We start from the raw sequence: 21,290 nt of genomic DNA on the forward strand, positions 1-21,290 counted from the left end.
CGGAGAGTACACGGAAAACACTGGTTTCTGCAGAGCGTACACGGAAAACACTGGATTCTACAGGAGGTACACAGATAACACTGGTTTTCACAGAGCATACATGAAAAACATTGGCTTTCATGGAGCACACACGGAAAACACTGGTTTCCACAGAGTGTACTTGGAAAACTCTGGTTCCCGCGGAGAGTACACAGAAAACACTGGTTTCCACAGAGAGTACACAGAAAACACTGGTTTCCACAGAGCGTACACAGAAAACACTGGTTTCCGCAGAGCGTAGACAGAAAACACTGGTTTTCCATAGCGTACACGGAAAACACTGGTTTCCACAGAGCGTACATGGAAAACACTGGTTTCCACAGAGCGTACATGGAAAACACTGGTTTCCGCAGAGAGTACACAGAAAACCCTGGTTTCCGCAGAGCGTACACGGAAAACACTGGTTTCCATGGAGAGTACACAGAAAACACTGGTTTCCACAGAGCGTACACGGAAAACACTGGTTTCCATGGAGAGTACACAGAAAACACTGGTTTCCATGGAGAGTACACAGAAAACACTGGTTTCCGCAGAGCGTACACGGAAAACACTGGTTTCCACAGAGCGTACACGGAAAACTCCGGTTTCCACAGAGCGTACACGGAAAACACTGGTTTCACAGAAAGTACACAGAAAACACTGGTTTTCACAGAGCGTACATGGAAAACACTGGTTTCCACAGAAAGTACACAGAAAACACTGGTTTCCACGGAGAGTTCGCGGAAAACACTGGTTTCAGCGGAGAGTACACAGAAAACACTGGTCTCCACAGAGCGTACACAGAAAACACTGGTTTCAGCGGAGAGTACACAGAAAACACTGGTTTCCACAGAGCGTACGCGGAAAACACTGGTTTCCACAGAGCGTACACAGAAAACACTGGTTTCCACAGAGCGTACACGGAAAACACTGGTTTCCACAGAGCGTACACAGAAAACACTGGTTTCCACAGACCGTACATGGAAAACACTGGTTTCCGCAGAGACTACACAGAAAACACTGCAGAGGAAAGAAAAAATAAGCAGCTGCAAATGCACCAACCAATCGGCTGAATGGAACGGAGAGCAGCCTATATCTCAAAATTATTTATCCAAAATTGTAAGAGGCTTGGACAGAATGGATAGTCAGAGGCATTTTCCCAGGGTGGGTGGGTCAGTTATAGGTAACATCGGTTTAAGGTGCGAGGGGCAATGTTTAGAGGAGATGTACGAGGCACGTTTTTTACACAGAGGGTAGCGGGTGCCTGGAACTCACTGCCGGAGGAGGTGGTGGAAGCAGGGACGATAGTGACGTTTAAGGGGCATCTTGACAAATACATGTGACAATACCACAATGTCACGCCACTGCCTCCTCCAAAACATCTAACTTACTGACTGTTGTATTGTTAATTGCTCATATTGTAAATTTTGAATGTTAATGTGATATTGTGTTCCATTGCAGGAGCCTCTAATGTAAAGGAGGAGAAAAGTGTTTTGTATTCACGTTTGCTCCTAGTTGGAACAAGGTCACTTTAAGAGTTTGATCACGTGATGTATTGATGATGTCATCGGGAGTTTGGGCATGCTAGCAGTCTAATCTAGCAGCCTATGTGAAAAATCCTTCCCAATAAAGCTCTTGTTTATACCTCCGTGGTCTGCAAGCCTATCCTTTAAAAATACTATTGATTGATTGATTTATTGTCACATGTACCGAAGTACAGTGAAAAGTATTTCTCTGCGGCCAAGGGAACGTACACAGTACGTGCACAGTAGACAAAAGAATAATCGCCAAACAAAGCAAATACATGAGCAAGAGCAGAATAGGGCGTCGTGAATAGTGTTCTTACAGCGAACAGATCAGTCTGTGGGGGAGTCGTTGATGAGTCTTGTAGCTGTGGGGAAGAAGCTGTTCCTATGTCTGAACAGACTTCTTTTTTCTTTGTTCTGTACCTTCTGCCTGATGGAAGGGTCTGGAAGAAGGCAATGCCTGGGTGGGAGGGGGTCTCTGACAATGCTGTCTGCCTTCCTGAGGCAGCGGGAGGTGTAGACAGAATCAATGTGCGGGTGGCAAGCTTGGGTGATGCGTTGGGCTGAGTTCACCACAGTCTGGAATTTCTTGCGATCTTGGACCGAGCAGTTGCCATACCAGGCTGTGATGCAGCCAGATAGGATGCTCTCTATGGCATGCATTGTCAAACTCGGAGGCACGACCGGGTGGGTAGCGGGCGGGTGTTGGGAGTGTCGCAGAGACATCCGTCGCTGCGCTCCCGATCGTGAATATCTGCGCGCAACAGCCGCAGCAGTGGGCTGTTAAGAACGCCGGCAGCAAGCAGCCTTCAAAATGGCCACAAACGTGTAAAAAAAAAGGCGGCCGCACAGCGCATGCGTGCCAGATCATCGGCGCGCATGTGCAAAACTATGCGTGTGCGTGCCAATGATTGGGCACGCATGCACAATGCGGCCGTTTTTTGTTTAAACGGTCGCAGCTTTTTGTTTGACAAGTTCGGGGGGTTTTATTCATTTATTTTATTCATTTAATTTTTATTTTTTGATACAAGTTCGGTGGGGGGGTTTATTTGATGAAATTTTACAGGAAAAAAATGCAGGAATTTGGACAGTTGGAGATTCCATACTTTCCGACACCGGAAAGCTTCACCTTCATCCAACAGGTTCCATTGGAGGAGCGTGTACGAGGGCCAAAGGGACCCAAAACCATTTCCTCCATTTTTGTCAGCAGCAAACAAGGTAAGAGAAAATGGTGGGTCGCGCATGTCGGTCGGCGTGGGTCGCAAATGTCGCCCGGGTTGGGTACCGAAGATTGGCCAGTTGGTGAAAATGGGTCCCCGGAAAAAAAGTTTGAAGAACACTGCTCTGTGGCACATCTGTAGAAGTTTGCGAGAGCCGATGCAGTCATGCAAAATTTCTTTTGTTTCTGTATTACATCTTCAGTCCAGCGTCACTGAGGTACAAATCCATCAATCGGCTATTGCCGACTGGTAGCTGATTATACGGTAATTGAGTAATTGCGGATTGAGCATTACAGAAGGCTTAGCCCAGTATTAGTCTGAAAGTAGCTTCTTGACCTTGCTAACTTCCCAAAGTGAGAACAGTGAAAATAGTGAGAATAGTGGGTACGGAAGAACAGTGAGAATAGTAAGATTAGTGATTACAGTAAGAATAGTGAAAAAAGTGAGGACAGAGAGTACAGTGAGAGTAGAAAGTACAGTGATAATAGTGAGATCAGTGAGTACAGTGAGAACAGTGACAACAGTTAGAATAGTGAGAAGTGTGTACAGTGAGTACAGTGAGAATAGTGAGTACAGTGGGAACAGTGAGAATAGAGAGAATTTTGAGCACTGAGAATAGTGAGCGCAGTGAAAATAGTGAGTACAGTGAGAATAGTGAGTACAGTGAGAATAGTGAGAACAGTGAGAATATTGAGAACTATGGGAATAGTGAGTACAGTGGGAATAGTGAGAGCAGTGAGAATAGGGAGAACAGTCAGTACAGTGAGAATAGTTGGAATAGTGAGCACAGTGAGAATAGTGAGAACAGTGAGTACAGTGAGACAAGTGAGAATAGTGAGAACAGCACGAATAGTGAGAACAGTGAGACTAGTGAGAGCAGTAAGTACAGTGAGATTAATTAAAATAGTCAGAACAGTGTGAGAGTGAGTATAGTGAGAATGGTGAGTACAGTGAGAATAATGGGAATAGTGAGAACAGTGTGAGTAGTGAGTACAGCTAGAATAGTGAGAACAGTAAGAATAGTAAGAACAGTGAGTACAGTGAGAATAGTGAGAATGGTAAGTACAGTGAAAATAGTGAGAATGGTGAGTACAGTGAGAATATGAGAACAGTCAGTACAGTGAGAATTGTTGCAATAGTGAGCACAGTGGGAATAATGAGAACAGTGAGAATTGCGAGTACAGCAAGAATAGTGAGAACAGTGAGAATAATGAGAATAGTGGGAACAGTGAGTACAATGAGTACAATGAGAATAGTGAGTACAGAGAGAACAGTGAGTACAGTGAGAATAGTGGGAATAGTGAGAAGAGTGAGTACAGTGAGAATAGTCAGTCCAGTGACAACAGTGAGAATAGTGAGTACAGTGAGAATAGTGAGAACTGTGAGAATAATGAGTACAATGAGAACAGTGAGTACAGAGTGCAGTGAGAATAGTGGGAATAGTCAGAAGAGTGAATACAGTGAGAATAGTGAGTCCAGTGACAACAGTGAGAATAGTGAGAACAGTGAGTACAGTGAGAATAGTGAGTAGTGAGAACAGTGGGGATAGTGAGAACAGTGAGTACAGTGAGAATAGCGTGAATAGTGTGTACAGTGAGAATAATGAGAATAGGGAGAACAGTGTGAGAAGTGAGAATAGTGAGTACAGTGAGAATAATGAGAAGAGTGAGAAAAGTGTGAGTAGTGAGTACAGTGAGAATAATGGGATTTGTGAGAACAGTGTGGGTAGTGAGTACAGCAAGATTAGTGAGAACAGTGAAAATAGTGAGAACAGTGACTACAGTGAGAATAGTGAGTACAGTGAGAATAATGAGAACAGTGAGAATGGTGAGTACAGTGAGAATAGTGAGAACAGTGGGTACAGTGAGAATAATGGGATTTGTGAGAAAAGTGTGAGTAGTGAATACAGCGAGAATAGAGAGAACAGTGAGTACAGTGAGAACAGTGGCGATAGTGAGTGCATTGAATACAGTGAGAATAGTGAGAATGGTGAGTACAGTGAGAATAATGGGATTTGTGAGAACAGTGTGGATAGTGAGTACAGCAAGATTAGTGAGAACAGTGAAAATAGTGAGAACAGTGACTACAGTGAGAATAGTAAGTACAGTGGGAATAGTGAGAACAGTGAGAATATGGGGAATTGTGAGAATAGTGAGAATAGTGAGTACAGTGGGGATAGTGAGAACAGTGAGTCCAGTGAGAATCGCGTGGATAGTGAGTACAGTGAGAATAATGAGAATAGGAGAACAGTGTGAGTAGTGCGAATAGTGAGAATGGTGAGTACAGTGAGAATAATGAGAACAGTGTGAGTAGTGAATACAGTAAGAATGGTGAGTACAGTGAGAATAAAGGGATTTGTGAGAACGGTGTGGGTAGTGAGTACAGCGAGAATTGTGAGAACAGTGAGAATAGTGAGAACAGTGACTACAGTGAGAATAGTGAAAACGGTGAGAATGGTGAGTACAGTGAGAATAGTGGGAATAGTGAGAACAGTGAGTACAGTGAGAATAATGGGATTTGAGGGCAGCACGGTGGCCTAGTGGTTAGCACAACCGCCTCACGGCGCTGAGGTCCCAGGTTCGATCCCTGCTCTGGGTCACTGTCCGTGTGGAGTTTGCACATTCTCCCCGTGTCTGCGTGGGTTTCGCCCCCACAACCCAAAAATGTGCAGAGTAGGTGGATTGGCCACGCTAAATTGCCCCTTAATTGGAAAAAATAATTGGGTAATCTAAATTTATTAAAAAAAAGAATAATGGGATTTGTGAGAACAGTTGAGTAGTGAGTGCAGCGCAAATGGTGAGAACAGTGAGAATATAACAGTGAGAATAGTGGTAACAGTGAGTACAGTGGGAATAGCGAGTACAGTGAGTACAGTGAGAATATTGAGAACAGTGAGAATATTGAGAACTATGGGAATAGTTAGTACAGTGGGAATAGTGAGAATAGTGAGCACAGTGCAAATAATGAGATTAGGGAGAACAGTGTGAGTAGAAGTTCAGTGAGAATAGAGATAATGGTGAGTACAGTGAGAATAATGGGATTTGTGAGAACAGTGTGAGTAGTGAGTACAGCGATAATAGTGAGAACAGCGAGAATAGTAAGAATAGTGAGAACAGTGACTAATGAGAATAGTGAGTAGTTATAACAGTTAAAATGGTGAGAATAGTGAGAATATTGAGAACTGTGAGTACAGTGAGAGTAGTGAGAACAGTCAGTACAGTGAGAATAGTGAGAACAGTGAGAATAGTGAGCACATTGAGAATAGTGAGAACTATGAGAATTGTGAGTACAGCGGGAATAGTGAGAACAGTGGGAATTGTGAGAATAGTGAGCAGTGTGAATAGTGAGTACAGTTGGAAGAGTGAGTACAGTGAGTATAGTCAGAATAGTGGGGATAGTGAGTACATTGGGAATAGTGAGAATGATGAGTACACAGCATACTGTATTAGTGAGGACAGTGAGAATAGTGAGAACAGTGAGAATGGTAATAATGGTGAGTACAGTGAGAAAACGGTGAACAGTGAGTACAGTGAGAATAGTGAGAAGAGCCGAGAATGTTCACCTCACACAAACCAATCTGAGATAGACAATTGTTAAATCTGTGGGGGGGGGGGGCGGGGTCCCCTGTGGGTGGGGCTGGGCTAGGGGCGGGGCTCCCTGTGGTCGGGGCCGGGATTAGGGGCGGGGCCGGGACTCCCTGTGGGCGTGACCGGGGTTAGGGGCGGGGCTCCCTGTGGGCGGGGCCGGGGTTAGGGGCGGGGCTCCCTGTGGGCGGGGCCGGGGTTAGGGGCGGGGCCGGGGCTCCCTGTGGGCGGGGCCGGGGTTACGGGCGGGGCTCCTTGTGGGCGGGGCCGGGGTTATGGGCGGGGCTCCCTGTGGGCGGGGCCGGGGTTAGGGGCGGGGTTCCCTGTGGCGGGGCTGGGCTAGGGGCGGGTTCCCTGTGGGCGGGGCTGTGCTAGGGGCGGGACTCCCTGTGGGCGGGGCTGTGCTAGGGGCGGGACTCCCTGTGGGTGGGGCCGGGGTTAGGGGCGGGACTCCCTGTGGGCGGGGCAGGGCTAGGGGCGGGTTCCCTGTGGGCGGGGCTGTGCTAGGGGCGGGACTCCCTGTGGGCGGGGCCGGGGTTAGGGGCGGGGCTCCCTGTGGGCGGGGCCGGGGTTAGGGGCAGGGCTCCCTGTGGGCGGGACCGGGGTTAGGGGCGGGGCCAGTCGCCATGGAGACTCCCGGGCAGCCGCTGTGCTTTGTCGCGGCCGCGGGCTCCCTCCTCACCGCCGCCTGTTGGTCCCTTTACCGCCGCAAGAGGGCCGCCGCCCGGCAGCTGCAGGTCGGTTCCCCCCCCCTGGCCCCCCCTCCCCCCCCCTCTCCCCAGCCCCCCCCCCTCTCCCCAGGGCCCCCCCCCCTCTCCCCAGGCCCCCCCCCTCTCCCCAGGCCCCCCCCTCTCCCAGGGGGCCCCCCCCCCTCTCTCCCCAGGCCCCCCCCCCCTCCCCAGGCCCCCCCCCCCTCTCCCCCAGGCCCCCCCCTCTCTCCCCAGGGCCCCCCCCCCTCTCTCCCCAGGGCCCCCCCCCCCTCTCTCCCCAGGCCCCCCCCCCCTCTCTGCCCAGGCCCCCCCCCCCTCTCTCCCCAGGCCCCCCCCCCTCTCTCCCCAGGCCCCCCCCCCTCTCCCCCCAGGCCCCCCCCCCCTCTCCCCCCAGCCCCCCCCTCTCCCCCCAGCCCCCCCCCTCTCCCCCCCGCCCCCCCCCCTCTCCCCCCAGCCCCCCCCCCTCTCCCCCCAGGCCCCCCCTCTCCCCCCAGGCCCCCCCTCTCCCAGGCCCCCCCCTCTCCCCCTCTCCCCAGGCCCCCCCCCTCTCCCCCTCTCCCCAGGCCCCCCCCCCTCTCCCCCTCTCCCCAGGCCCCCCCCTCTCCCCCTCTCCCCCTCTCCCCCTCTCCCAGGCCCCCCCCTCTCCCCAGGCGCCCCCCCCCTCTCCCAGCCCCCCCCCCTCTCCCCAGCCCCCCCCTCTCCCCAGGGCCCCCCCCTCTCCCCAGGCCCCCCCCCCCCTCTCCCCAGGGCCCCCCCTCTCCCTTCCCCAGGCCCCCCCCTCTCCCTTCCCCAGGCCCCCCCCCTCTCCCTTCCCCAGGCCCCCCCCCCTCTCCCTTCCCCAGGCCCCCCCCCCCTCTCCCTTCCCCAGGCCCCCCCCCCCTCTCCCTTCCCAGCCCCCCCCCCCTCTCCCTTCCCCAGGCCCCCCCCCCCTCTCCCTTCCCAGGCCCCCCCCCCCCTCTCCCTTCCCCAGGCCCCCCCCCCCCTCTCCCTTCCCCAGGCCCCCCCCCCCCCTCTCCCTTCCCCAGGCCCCCCCCCCCCCTCTCCTTCCCCAGGCCCCCCCCCCCCTCTCCCTTCCCCAGGCCCCCCCCCCCCTCTCCCTTCCCCAGGCCCCCCCCCCCCCTCTCCCTTCCCCAGGCCCCCCCCCCCCCTCCTCCCTTCCCCAGGCCCCCCCCCCTCTCCCTTCCCAGGCCCCCCCCCCCTCTCCCTTCCCCAGGCCCCCCCCCCCTCTCCCTTCCCCAGGCCCCCCCCCCCTCTCCCTTCCCCAGGCCCCCCCCCCCTCTCCCTTCCCCAGGCCCCCCCCCCCTCTCCCTTCCCCAGGCCCCCCCCCCTCTCCTTCCCCAGGCCCCCCCCCCCTCTCCCTTCCCCAGGCCCCCCCCTCTCCCTTCCCCAGGCCCCCCCCTCTCCCTTCCCCAGGCCCCCCCCCTCTCCCTTCCCCAGGCCCCCCCCCTCTCCCTTCCCCAGCCCCCCCCCCTCTCCCTTCCCCAGGCCCCCCCCCTCTCCCCTCCCCAGGCCCCCCCCCTCTCCCCTCCCCAGGCCCCCCCCCTCTCCCCTCCCCAGGCCCCCCCCCTCTCCCCTCCCCAGGCCCCCCCCTCTCCCCTCCCCAGGCCCCCCCCCCTCTCCCCAGGCCCCCCCCTCTCCCCAGCCCCCCCCCTCTCCCAGGCCCCCCCCTCTCCCCAGGCCCCCCCTCTTCCCAGGCCCCCCCCTCTTCCCAGGCCCCCCCCTCTCCCCAGGCCCCCTGCCCCCCCCTCTCCCCAGCCCCCCCCCTCTCCCCAGGCCGCCCCCCCCCTCTCCCCAGGCGGCCCCCCCCCTCTCCCCAGGCCGCCCCCCCCCCTCTCCCCAGGCCGCCCCCCCCCCCCCTCTCCCCAGGGCCGCCCCCCCCCCCCCCCCTCTCCCCAGGCCGCCCCCCCCCTCTCCCCAGGCCACCCCCCCCTCTCCCCAGGCCCCCCCCCCTTTCCCCAGGGGCCCGGAGCCTCACAGCGGGGCCTAGGGGCCTCCCGCTGGATTGAGAGAGTCAGACACAGAGACAGGGAGGAGAGGGACGGAGCTGGCTTTACAGTATCTCCATTTAGTCACTTCAGTGTTAATGTGAGCAGACCGGTGACAATAATCAAGATTATGATTGTTTGCATTTTTAGGAAACAGCAAAGTTTCCTTTAGACCAAAGTCTGAAGAGTGTTCTGTCACATGCCCCAGGAAAATGCCTTCCATATGCTGTGATTGAAGGTAGGTTCTTACTCCATTCATTGGATTAATTGAAGGTAGGAGATAAATCATTGTTCTGCATTGAAATTCTTCAAATGATGTTCTGTATTTTGGATGCACACAGAGTCAAACAGTTGACCAATGCAGCAGTGAAAGATTATAACACGACCCAATTAAACAGGATGGCTAGTTAAGCCCAGTCAGCCATCAGGAAAAACGTTGCATTTCATGGGATCGTGGAATGTTTACGGCACAGAAAGAGTCCATTTGGCCCATCATGTGTGTGCCAGCCTAAAAACACATCCTCCAACCTCATCCCGCTTCAGAGCATTTGGTCTGTGTCCTGCAAGTTACTGAACGTCGGTGCTCACCCACACGTCTTGTAAATGAGTTGAGGGTTTCTGCCTCCCTTTCAGACAGCGAGTTACAATAATAATCTTTATTGTCACAAGTAGGCTTACATTTAACACTTCCATGAAGTTACTGTGAAAATCCCCTAGTCGCCACACTCTGGCACCTGTTCAGGTACACAAAGGGAGAATTCAGAATGGCCAATTCACCTAACAGCACATCTTTCGGGACTTTTGGGAGCAATCCGGAGCGCCCGGAGGAAACCCACGCAGACATGGGGAGAATGTGCAGACTCTGCACAGACAGTGAACCAAGCCGGGAATCAAACCTGGGACCCTGGAGCTGTGAAGCCATGGTGCTAACCACTGTGCTACCATGCTAATTGAAGCAAATTACTGCGGATGCTGGAATCCGAAACGAAAGAGAAAATGCTGGAAAATCTCAGCAGGTCCGGCAGCATCTGTAGGGAGAGAAAAGAGCTAACGTTTCAAGTCCGATGGTTCTTTGTCAAAGCTAACAGACAAAGTGGGAAATAATTATACTGTGGAGTGAGAATGATGAGTCATAGCCACAGAAATTCAGGGAAACCGGGTGCTAATATCCGGCAATAGACTGTCCACTACATGCCCACTGACTCCCACAGCTATCTGGACTACAGCTCTTCACACCCTACACCCTGTAAGGACTCCATCCCTTTCTCTCAACTCCTTCGCCTCTGTTGCATTTGTTCCGATGATGCCACTTTCCAAAATGGTGCTTCGAAAATGTGTTCCTTCTTCCTCAACCGTGATTTCCCACCTACAGTTGTGGACAGGGCCCTCAACAGTGTGCGGTCCACCCCCCCCCCCCCCCCCCCCCCCCCCCCCGTGCCACTACACTCGGCCCCCTCCACTCCCTCCCAGAACAAGGATAGAGTCCCCTTCGTTCTCACATTTCATCCCACCAGCCTCCGTAAACAAAGCATAACCCTCCGCCATTTTCGCCAACTCCAGCATGATGCCACCACCAAACACATCTTCCCTTCACTCCCTCTGTCAGCATTCCGCAGAGATCATTCCCTCCGAGACAATCTAGTCCACTCCTCCACCAAACCCAGTAACTCTCCCATCACCTATGGCACCTTCCCATGCAATCGCAGAAGGTGTAACATCTGCCCCTTTACCTCTTCCATGCTTAACATCCCAGGCCCAAAACACTCATTCCAGGTTAAGCAGTCTTTCACTTGCACCTCTTCCAATTTGGTCCACCGCATTCGCTGCTCCCAATGTGGTCTCCTCTATATCGGAGAGACCAAACGCAGACTGGGTGATCGTTTTGCTCAGCATCTTCAGTCTGTGCACATTCAGGACCCTGACCTTCCTGTTGCTTGCCATTTTAACAAAAGACCCTGCTCCCATGCCCACATGTCTGTTCTTGGCCTGCTGCAATGTTCCAGTGAAGCTCAACACTAACTGGAGGAAACAACATCTCATCTTCCGGTTAGGCACGCTACAGCCTTCCGGCCTGAACATCCAATTCAACAACCTCAGATGATCAGCTCTACCTCACCTCGACCCATTTGTTTTCATCCCATTTCATTTTAACTGTAGTTTACCCTTTCTTTCTTAATATATTTTAATCTCTCCCCCCCCCCCCCCCACCGCCCCCAATCCTATCCACCTTTCCTTAACCTTTCTCCTCTTTGTTTCCGCCTTCCCCTCCCCCACATCTACAGTTCACCCTCTGATAGTTTCTCTGCTGTTTGGCCTCTCACACCTTTTGTCCTCTCTGGGGACTGCCATTAACACTCTTTCCCCTTGGTTTCTGTGGCCATTCACACCTCTTTAACCTGTGATTATCCCTCTCCCTGGATCTGTAATGATTTGATTACCTGCAAATGCTCGCATTCCAAGCATTGTCCAGCATCTCTGACTTTGTCTATATAAATGTTTCTGGAACATACTTCGCCATTCACCTGAGGAAGGAGCTGCGCTCCGAAAGCTCGTGTTTGAAACAAACCTGTTGGACTTTAACCTGGTGTTGTAAGATTTCTTACTGTCCTCTGTTCCCCAGAGGGGAGCCCCTGTGAGTGCCAGGGTATTACCCAGCCATGTCCCTGTCACCCCCTCCTCCCCTGGGGGCTATACTTACCTATGATTATTTGGGTTCACGGCAGATGTGGGCCGAAACACGTATACGCACGCACACACACAATCATATAATAAAAGACAACATTGTTTTCAAAAAAGGAAATAGTGTTTGTCGATGTGTTTTTGAGTGTAGCAAGGAGGGTAGGTAAAGTGGAGCCAGTAGATGTAGTATATCTGGATTTCCAAATGCATTTGAAAAGATCCCACACAAAAGTTGAATAGGCAAGATAAGGGCTCATGGCGTTATTAACGTGGATAGAGGATTGGTTCTTGGATAGGAATCAAAGTGGATATGAACGGGGCCTTTTCCAATTGGCAGACTGACTACTGGAGGACCACAGGAATCCGTGCTGGGGCCTCGTCTATTTACAGTCTATATTAATGAAGAGACTGAATTTAAGAGAGTGGGTAATGTATATAAGTTGGCTGAGGATACCAGGCTAGGTGGGATGGGTATGATGTGGGAAGGGGCAGAGGGACTGCAAAGCAATGTGGACGGGTTACGTGAGTGGGCAGTATGATTGCAGATGGAATATACTGTAGGGAAGAGTGAGGTTATTCACAGAATAGTAAAGCAGAATGTAAGTGTGAAACTTGTAATGTTAATATTCAGAGACTTGGGTGTACAAGGAACACAAAGTCAGCATGCAAGTACAGCAAGCAATGAGGAAGGCAGATGTTGGCCTCTAGGACAGGGAGAGTGGAGGAGGGGATGCAAAGTCCTGCTACAGTTACATGGCGCTTTGGTGAAACCACACTTGGAATACTTTGTACAGTTTATTCTCCACAGTTAAGGGAGGATACACTTGCATCAGTGACGATGCAGCAAAGGTTCACTAGGTTGGCACAGGATATGAAAATTGACCAATGGTGAGAAGCCGAGTAAATCGGGTCCATGTCTCTGGTGTTTAGAGGAATGAAATTAGTTGGCAGGCATGATTATACTTCCTGTACCACTATTCTTTGATTTTTTAAATGTTTGGAACTTTTTGCATATTTTCAATCTCATCATTTTAGCATTCGTACCTTTTGTAAAATAAAAATCTCTGCCGTATTCCGTGCAGCAGCAGAGCTGAGCGAAGAACAGCAAGGTAACTCCCAATAGATTGCATTAAGTAAAGGCTACAAAGGATTCGTTGTTGCTTTGTTAAGTACTGGGCCTGTCACATCTAGATTCCACAGAACACGGTTATCAAAGGGAAGATGAGGAGAAATATTTTACATAGAGCTGTCACGAGCTGCACTAGACAATCTTAAGAGGGTGAGGGAAGAAGTTTTAATAGCAATTTCCACAAGTGAATTTGATATACACTTGAAAAGGAGAAGGAAAATACTGGGATGTGGATGAAGATTTGAGGATGTAGAACTAATTGGACAGTTCTTCCAAAGAGCTGGCATGTGTATGATGGGCCAAATGGCCTCCTTTTCTGTTGCAAGATTTTATTTCTGTCCTACGTTGTATTTGCAGCACAGAAACCAGTCCATTCGGCCCTATTGATCCATACTGGTGTGTATGTCCCACACAACCTTCCACCCAGCATTCCCCCCCATTCCCTTACTTGTGTTATTCAGCTTCACCTCAAACTCCTTGTTGTCGGTAAATACATTTCTCCTGAATTCCTATTGGATTTATTCATGGCTTATCCTGTACCTATGGCCCACAAGTGGGAACATATTTTCCATGTCAAACCTGTCAAACAGATAATCATTCAAAGCTCCTCCAGCCTTCTCCTTTTCAACAGAAATCCCGATATCGTTCAACCTTTCTGGGTAACAATATTCTCTCCGTTATGGTATCATCCTTGTCCAGTTCCACATGTCTTTACTAATATAGAGAACAGAGCTGTCCACCAGTACTCCGTGTGGTCAAACCAATTCTGTGAATTAAACAAAGGAAAATGTTCTAAGGTTTGTGCTCCATCTACTGGTTGTCTGCTGTCAATGTTGTTCATGTCATGATTCAAATTGTGGCAATGATAGGATTAGTCCACTCAGCAGGTAGGTTACTGTTAGCTTTGTCCTCCCAATAAAATTACCAAGTAAAAGTGCAAACAGTTAAAAATCTTAATAAGAACATAAGAACATAAGAACATAAGAACTAGGAGCAGGAGTAGGCCATCTGGCCCCTCGAGCCTGCTCCGCCATTCAATGAGATCATGGCTGATCTTTTGTGGACTCAGCTCCACTTTCCGGCCCGAACACCATAACCCTTAATCCCTTTATTCTTCAAAAAACTATCTATCTTTACCTTAAAAACATGTAATGAAGGAGCCTCAACTGCTTCACTGGGCAAGGAATTCCATAGATTCACAACCCTTTGGGTGAAGAAGTTCCTCCTAAACTCAGTTCTAAATCTACTTCCCCTTATTTTGAGGCTATGCCCCCTAGTTCTGCTGTCACCCGCCAGTGGAAACAACCTGCCCGCATCTATCCTATCTATTCCCTTCATAATTTTAAATGTTTCTATAAGATCCCCCCTCATCCTTCTAAATTCCAACGAGTACAGTCCCAGTCTACTCAACCTCTCCTCATAATCCAACCCCTTCAGCTCTGGGATTAACCTAGTGAATCTCCTCTGCACACCCTCCAGCGCCAGTACGTCCTTTCTCAAGTAAGGAGACCAAAACTGAACACAATACTCCAGGTGTGGCCGCACTAACACCTTATACAATTGCAACATAACCTCCCTAGTCTTAAACTCCATCCCTCTAGCAATGAAGGACAAAATTCCATTTGCCTTCTTAATCACCTGTTGCACTTGTAAACCAACCTTCTGTGACTCATGCACTAGCACACCCAAGTCTCTCTGAACAGCGGCATGCTTTAATATTTTATCGTTTAAATAATAATCCCGTTTGCTGTTATTCCTACCAAATGGATAACCTCACATTTGTCAACATTGTATTCCATCTGCCAGACCCGAGCCCATTCACTTAACCTATCCAAATCCCTCTGCAGACTTCCAGTATCCTCTGCACTTTTCTGCAAATGTCGGGGCACTTGTCTATTCAGGCACCAAATAAACTAATATGTTTCTATTGAGGGTTCAACTTTGTTGACAGTTGAATCCTCCCAATTATTTTAGAAACCCACATAGCTGGAGGCCATTTGGCCCATTGTGCTGTGCTAGCTCTTTTTGAAAGATCACTGGCGTTTAGTCCCATTCCCCTGCTTTTCATCTGTAACTATTTAAATTCCTCAAGTACATAATGACTCCCTTTTAACAATTGTTAATGGAATTAACTTCCACCAGCTTTTGGGATAGAACTGCAGGGAGGCAGTGATGTAGTGTGGTATTGGCGCTGCACTAATCCAGACACCCAGGGTAATGCTCTGGGTTCCAATCCCGCCATGGCAGATGGTAAAATTTGAATTCAGTAAACATCTGCGTCTCATGACCATGAATCCATTGTCGATTGTCGTAAAAACCCATCTGGTTTACTCGTGTCCCTTCAGGGAAGGAAATCTGCCGTCCTTACCCGGTCTGGCCTACACGTGACTCCAGACCCAGAGCAATGTGGTTGACTCTTAAATGCCCTTGGGGATGGGTAATAAATACTGACCCAGCGATGCCCACATCCCATTAATTAATAAAACAAAATTCCGGATGCCAATAACGGAGTAAAAACAAATCACCTCCTCTGCCCTTTAGATATCGTGCTAATGATTTTAAATCTATGTATGAATCTGATTATTGACCCATTGACCCGAGGGAACAAGACACAGTAAATAACAGTGAAATATTCGTATCAGCTATTCAGTCCTGTTCCTATACTTTGTTATTTGAAGTACCATTCTTGATGGTAATTTAAAAGAATATTGGCTGAAACAACACGGGCTGGATTTTGTCGTCAACGGCAAAGGAACTGAACTTTCCGTCTATCTCGCTGACAGTTGCCCACAATTTGTAAACAGCTTTAAAGCAGAGACTTGCAATGGCCCTGTGGCTGTTCCAGCATTGTGTCCTCGACAGAGAGCTTGTGGGATAAGAACAGCAAGATACTTCAGCCAATCAGACTGAACATTCCTCACTGAGGTACCCAGAGCCCAAACCAGGAAATCCACATCAGGAAATCTAAATTAGATTTAAATCATGTCAAGAAAGCAAAATAAGGATTGAGAAATACAAGTGGATTCATGGAGACAAAGACAATATTAGCAAAAAAAAGTTTGCAACATATGATTTTGTTAGGGAATGAGCCCTCACACTTATCAAATCATCTTTCACAGTCAGGGATGTGCTCTAACATGCTGTTAATATATCTCACTCCGGAATGCATCAGCCTTCATTCGACTGTCTTTAGTTCAAAACAAGTGGACAATTGTCCCAAGTTCCTGCCATTCCACATGTCTGTCTGTGTGTGTGTGCCTGAGTGTGCGCGCGTGTGTGTGTGCCTGAGTGTGCGCGCGTGTGTGTGTGCCTGAGTGTGCGTGCGTGTGTGTGTGCCTGAGTGTGCACGCACGTGTCTGACAAGTTGCAGTCTGATTTGCCAGGTAACAATGGTAATTTCTTACACACTCGCCTATTGCTGCAAAAACTGTGTCTAGAATATGTGCAGTTAGCTGGCAATGTAATTATAGATGTTTTTTGTCCTTTAGGTGCGGTTAACCCTATCAAAGAAACCCTCAATAGCCAGTTTGTGGATGGCTGCAAAGGGGTTATTCAACGACTTGTTTTAAAGGAATATAAAATGGTGTGGAATCGAACCACCCACATCTGGTAAGTTTCACAACCCCTCGGGGAGGGGAGGTGGGCTGCCGGCCCTCGGGGAGGGGAGGGGGGCTGCTGGCCCCTCGGAGCCGGGGGGGGGGGGGGGGGGGGGGGTGGGGTGGGGGGGGGGGGGGGGGGGGGGAGAGTTGCCGGCTCAGCCATTTAATTTTTCCTGTAGAAGCTGTTCCAGTTCCAGTAATGACACCAAAAGATTCCATTGATTGGAACGCGAGGCCTGCAGCCAGCTCAGTGGAAGTTGTGCTAATGGGTTTATTTTGCCCTATGGTTTGCTGTTCAATAAAAGTAAATATTGGCCCCACGTTGAACTTCATTACTCAGTTATTGACAATGCTGGACTGGCAAACAGCTGACGTGATTTACCAGCCTCGCCGTGCCTGACGCAATAAGGCCGTTAAATCTCACAAGAGGCCTCCCGCGTCATTTGCGACATTCAAACGGGAGACCTCGTCATGGCACTGTTTAGCATTGGTTTCCACACAAACGTGGGCCAGGCGTAACGGCACCTGGGGTCGGGGGTGTTGCAGGCAATTGGAGGTTCCTTGGTGGTCGGGTTCTGTGCAGAGTAGTACCCTGACACTCGTCCTGGCAGCTGGGCACCTTGGCATTGCCAGCTGGCACCTTAATGCCAGAGTGCCTGGGTGGCGCTGCCAGGGGCACTGTAGGGCTGGCAGTGCCAAGGTGCTAGGTTGCCTGTGCCAGGGATCGGGAACTGGGTACTTTTCCCTTAACAGGTGGGGTGAGGGGGTGCTCGAGGACCCTGTCAGAGGTAAGTTGGGTGCAGTGGGGGGTCTGGAGGCCGCAGTGGGGTAGCTGAGGTGGGTCGAAAGATTGGGTTGGCATTTAAAAATGACACCCCGAGCTGTGAATACTCTTCCTGCACTGCTGAGCCCTGATGTAAGCGTGGCCTTGGTGGGGAGTCCTCGTCAAGGCTCAAAGTGCCATTAAATAGCGGTGTTGTTCTCGCCACCAACTCTGTTTCGGTCCTGTTTAACCGTGCCCAGTCTCCCTTTCATTCTGAAATATTTGCCATGGGAAGCGCATTACGCAAGGTGCCTCTGTATATCCCTTAGTAACTGTGTTTGAAATAACAAGGGAGATCTCGCCGTTAGTCTACACCTCTGATCAGACTGTTGCAGACACAGACTGGACTCCTTGCACCAATCAAACCCGTTATTTATCATTGAGCCAATCGGAGAGGCCCAAAATGAATGAAGAGCCAGTACGGGTTTCTTTGCCTGAAAAGTAATTTAGAGAAACATGACACGGTGAAATCAGTATTTTCTTCATGGGACAAGTTGGGAGTACATTGAATAAAACGTCTTGTGGGCTTAAATGAGCGTTAAACTGGTGCAGTGCACAGTAATACTGCAGTTGCTGCTTGTAATCCTTTATCTGTAGATTTCACTTTGCATTCAACAGGAATGACTGTGAAAAGATTATCCATCAAAGGACTAACACTGTACCCTTTGACCTTGTGCCTCCTGACTACAACCCTGGTGTATCAGTGAGGGTAATAAAACCCTTGGAGTCATCCGAACTAAACCTCGAAACTGTGTTTGAAAAGTTTCACCCTGCAGCCCAAACATTTACTGATATAATTGGCCATTACCTCAGCGGGGAACGGCCAAAGGGAATCCAAGAGACTGAAGAAATGCTGAGAGACAAGGACATAATAACTGGGGTTGGGGAGCTTGTACTGGACAGTAACGTTATTAAGCTGCAGCCTCCGAAACAGGGGCTGCAGTACTACTTAAGCCGACTGGACTTTGATTCCCTCGTTCGAAAGCAGGAATCCAAAGCAAAGCTGTGGAAGATCCTGACTTTGGTGTTCGGAATTATCACTTGTGCAACATTATTGTTCATATTGCGGCGACAGTACAAATGGTACAAAATGGAACAGGAACAGTCGAGGCTGCAGAGAGAAATGTCAGCGGTGAAGAAACAACGTTTACAAGAGCTTGACCTGACCGAGGACGAGGTCCCACAAAACGCTTGTGCCATTTGTCTGACCAGGGACCGGTCCTGTGTGTTCCTCGAGTGTGGCCATGTCTGCTCTTGTATGGCTTGTTATGAAGCCCTGCCTATTCCTAAGAAATGTCCCATTTGTAGAAATGTTATCTCCAGAATACTCCCATTGTACAATAGTTAAATAATCCCATTTTGTTCCAGCTCTTTCTATAATAAAATGCATGCTGATATGAAATTGTACCGTGCAAAAAAGATGAAAGCAATTTATATGTAAAAAGAAAATGGTGTGGCAATATATATGCTCAGTAAAGTTAGTTCATTTCTGTTTGGGTTTTTCCTTCTACATTTTTCAATTCCTGTGCATGAATGATCTGACATTACTGAAAGGCGTGTTTACCCCTTTACCTGTAATTAATATTCAAATCTCTTGCCAGCATCCCATGAGAATGTAAGAAATAGGAGCTGGGGAGGCCATTCAGCCCCTTGGGTGTTCCCTGCTGTTCACAAAGAGCACAGCTGATTTGACTGTGACCTTAATTCCACTTTCCTGCCCACTCCTCAGAACCCTCGACTCCCTTATTGGGCAAACATCTGTCTAACCTGGTCTTGAATGTGTGACCCAGCCCCAACGGCTCACTTGGAAGAACTTTCCAACGATCAACAACCTTATGAGAGAAGTTCCTCTTCCTGTCACAAATGGCAGACCACTTAGTTTGAAATTGTCCCCCCCTTGTTCTCGATTCCTCACCAGGGGAAACATCCTCTCGGCCTCTATACTGTCCACCCCCCCCTGCCCCCCCAAGAATCTTTTAGTTTCAATACGACCACCTCTCATTCTTCTAAACTCCAGTGAGTATAGGCCCAAACTGCTCAACCTTTCCTCATAAGCCAATCTCCTCATTCCAGGAACCAGCCTAATTAACTTTCTAATTGGTTGGTTCCAATGTAAGGTGACCAACAATATGCACAGTGTACTGTCGCCAACCCCATGTACAGTTGCAGCAAGACTTTTATACACCACCCCCGTTACAATAAAGACTAATGTTCCATCTCCCTTCCCAATGACTTGCTGCTCCTGCATGCTGACTGTGATTCATGCACTGGGACACCCAGATCCCTCTACCGCAGCATTCTGACACCTCTCTCCATTTAAATAATACTCTTTTCTATTTTTCCAGCCTGCCAAAGTGGACAGCTTACATGTTCGCACATATATTTTTGTCTTTTCACTTCACCCATTTACATTTCTTTGCCGACTCTTTCTATCCTGCTCACAACTTGCTTTCCTACCTATATTCGTAATATCGGCAAATTTGGCCACAGTATAGACAATCCCCTCAACAAAGTTACTGATATAGATTGTAAATAGTTGAGACTCCAGCACTGAGCCCTGTGACACCCCGCTATTTAGTCTGCCAACCTGAAAATTATCTATCTGCCTGTTTTCTGTAAGGCAGTTCTCTTTTCATGTGAGTATACACCACCAACGCCATCTTGTGTAACATAGAAAATAGGAGCAGGCCATTCAGTATGATCGTGGCTCATCATCTATCTCAACCCCATACTCCTGCGCTCTCCCATACCCCTTGACACCTTGAGTCTAGAAATCTATACATTTTGTTCTTAAGTACATTCAGTGACTTGTCCTCCATAGCCTCTGTGGTAGAGAATTCCACTGGTTCACCATCCTCTGAGTGAAGCAGGTTCTCTGCATCTCAGTCCTAAATGGCCTACCCCATACCCTGTGACCCCCTGTTCTAGACCCTCCCAGCCAGAGGAGACAACATCCCTACATCCATTCTGACCAGCCCTGTCAGAATTTTATATATTTCAATTAGATCCCTTCTCATTCTTCTAAATTCCAGTAAATACAGACCCAGTCGATGCAATCTCCCCTCATACAACAATCCTATCATCCCAGGAATTAGTCTGGTGAATCTTCTCTGCACTCCTTCCATGGCAAATATGCCCAGGTGTGATCACACTAAGGCCCTGTACAGCTGCATCCTTGCTCCTGTACTCAAATCCTCTCGCAATGAAGGCCAACATTCTGTTTGGAGAACAGGTAGTTTAAAAAAAAAAAATTTTTTAGATTACCCAATTATTTTTCCAATTAAGGGGCAATTTAGCGTGGCCAATCCACCTACTGTGCACATTTTTTTGGGTTGTGGGGGCGAAATCCACGCAGACATGGGGAGAATGTGCAAACTCCACACGGACAGTGACCCAGAGCCGGGATCGAACCTGGGACCTCAGCGCCGTGAGGCAGCTGTGCTAACCACTAGGCCACCGTGCTGCCCTAGAGAACAGGTAGTTTTAAGGGATTTCTATTTGTATTGGTAAACAGTAGACATTTTACTTTAATGTTTCCGTGCCTAGAAGGGTAAAGCATATTGTTAGGTTCATGCTGGACAAAGGTGTTTGTCAGAGAGTTGGTTAAGTTCCAGCTGTGTTTCTATTATGCTTAGAAATGGCTATGCTATGAAAAATAAATAAATCAGCAGTGGTGGCTCAGCAACTGGGCCTTTGTGAGGTAGAGAAGTTTTAGTTTAGCTAATTTGATTGAAGTTGGAGATAGGCAGTGAGAGAGAAGGCAGTTCTCGCAACTCTGCTCAAAGCAGTTGGTGGCTAAAGAGGGAACATTGTGCTCAGCCTTGCTGGGAAAAAAAGCTATACTGTGGCGTAATGGTTAAGAATACAGATGCCGAAAATCTAAAGTCAGCTGGTTAATAAATTAGAGGAATATCCATTTAAGTGAACGGAGACCAAGGTATGGCTCAGAAGAATTCACGGAAGCGTAAACAAAGTGTTCTGAGTTAAAGGGACAATTGGAGTAACCAGATTTAAAGT

At 49.5% G+C, this 21,290-nt stretch overlaps 1 protein-coding gene across 1 annotated transcript; it reads left to right on the top strand.

Moving 5' to 3' along the window:
• The first annotated feature begins 6,968 nt into the window (after positions 1–6,968).
• Positions 6,969–18,767, top strand: mul1b (mitochondrial E3 ubiquitin protein ligase 1b). Its single transcript, XM_038821431.1, has 4 exons — positions 6,969–7,085; positions 9,194–9,281; positions 16,340–16,460; positions 17,892–18,767. The coding sequence occupies exons 1-4, from the start codon at positions 6,975–6,977 to the stop codon at positions 18,619–18,621; spliced, it is 1,050 nt and encodes a 349-aa protein (XP_038677359.1). The 5' UTR covers positions 6,969–6,974; the 3' UTR covers positions 18,622–18,767.
• Positions 18,768–21,290: the final 2,523 nt, after the last annotated feature.

Source organism: Scyliorhinus canicula, chromosome 16 (assembly GCF_902713615.1).
Source record: "Scyliorhinus canicula chromosome 16, sScyCan1.1, whole genome shotgun sequence".
NCBI lineage: Eukaryota > Metazoa > Chordata > Chondrichthyes > Carcharhiniformes > Scyliorhinidae > Scyliorhinus > Scyliorhinus canicula.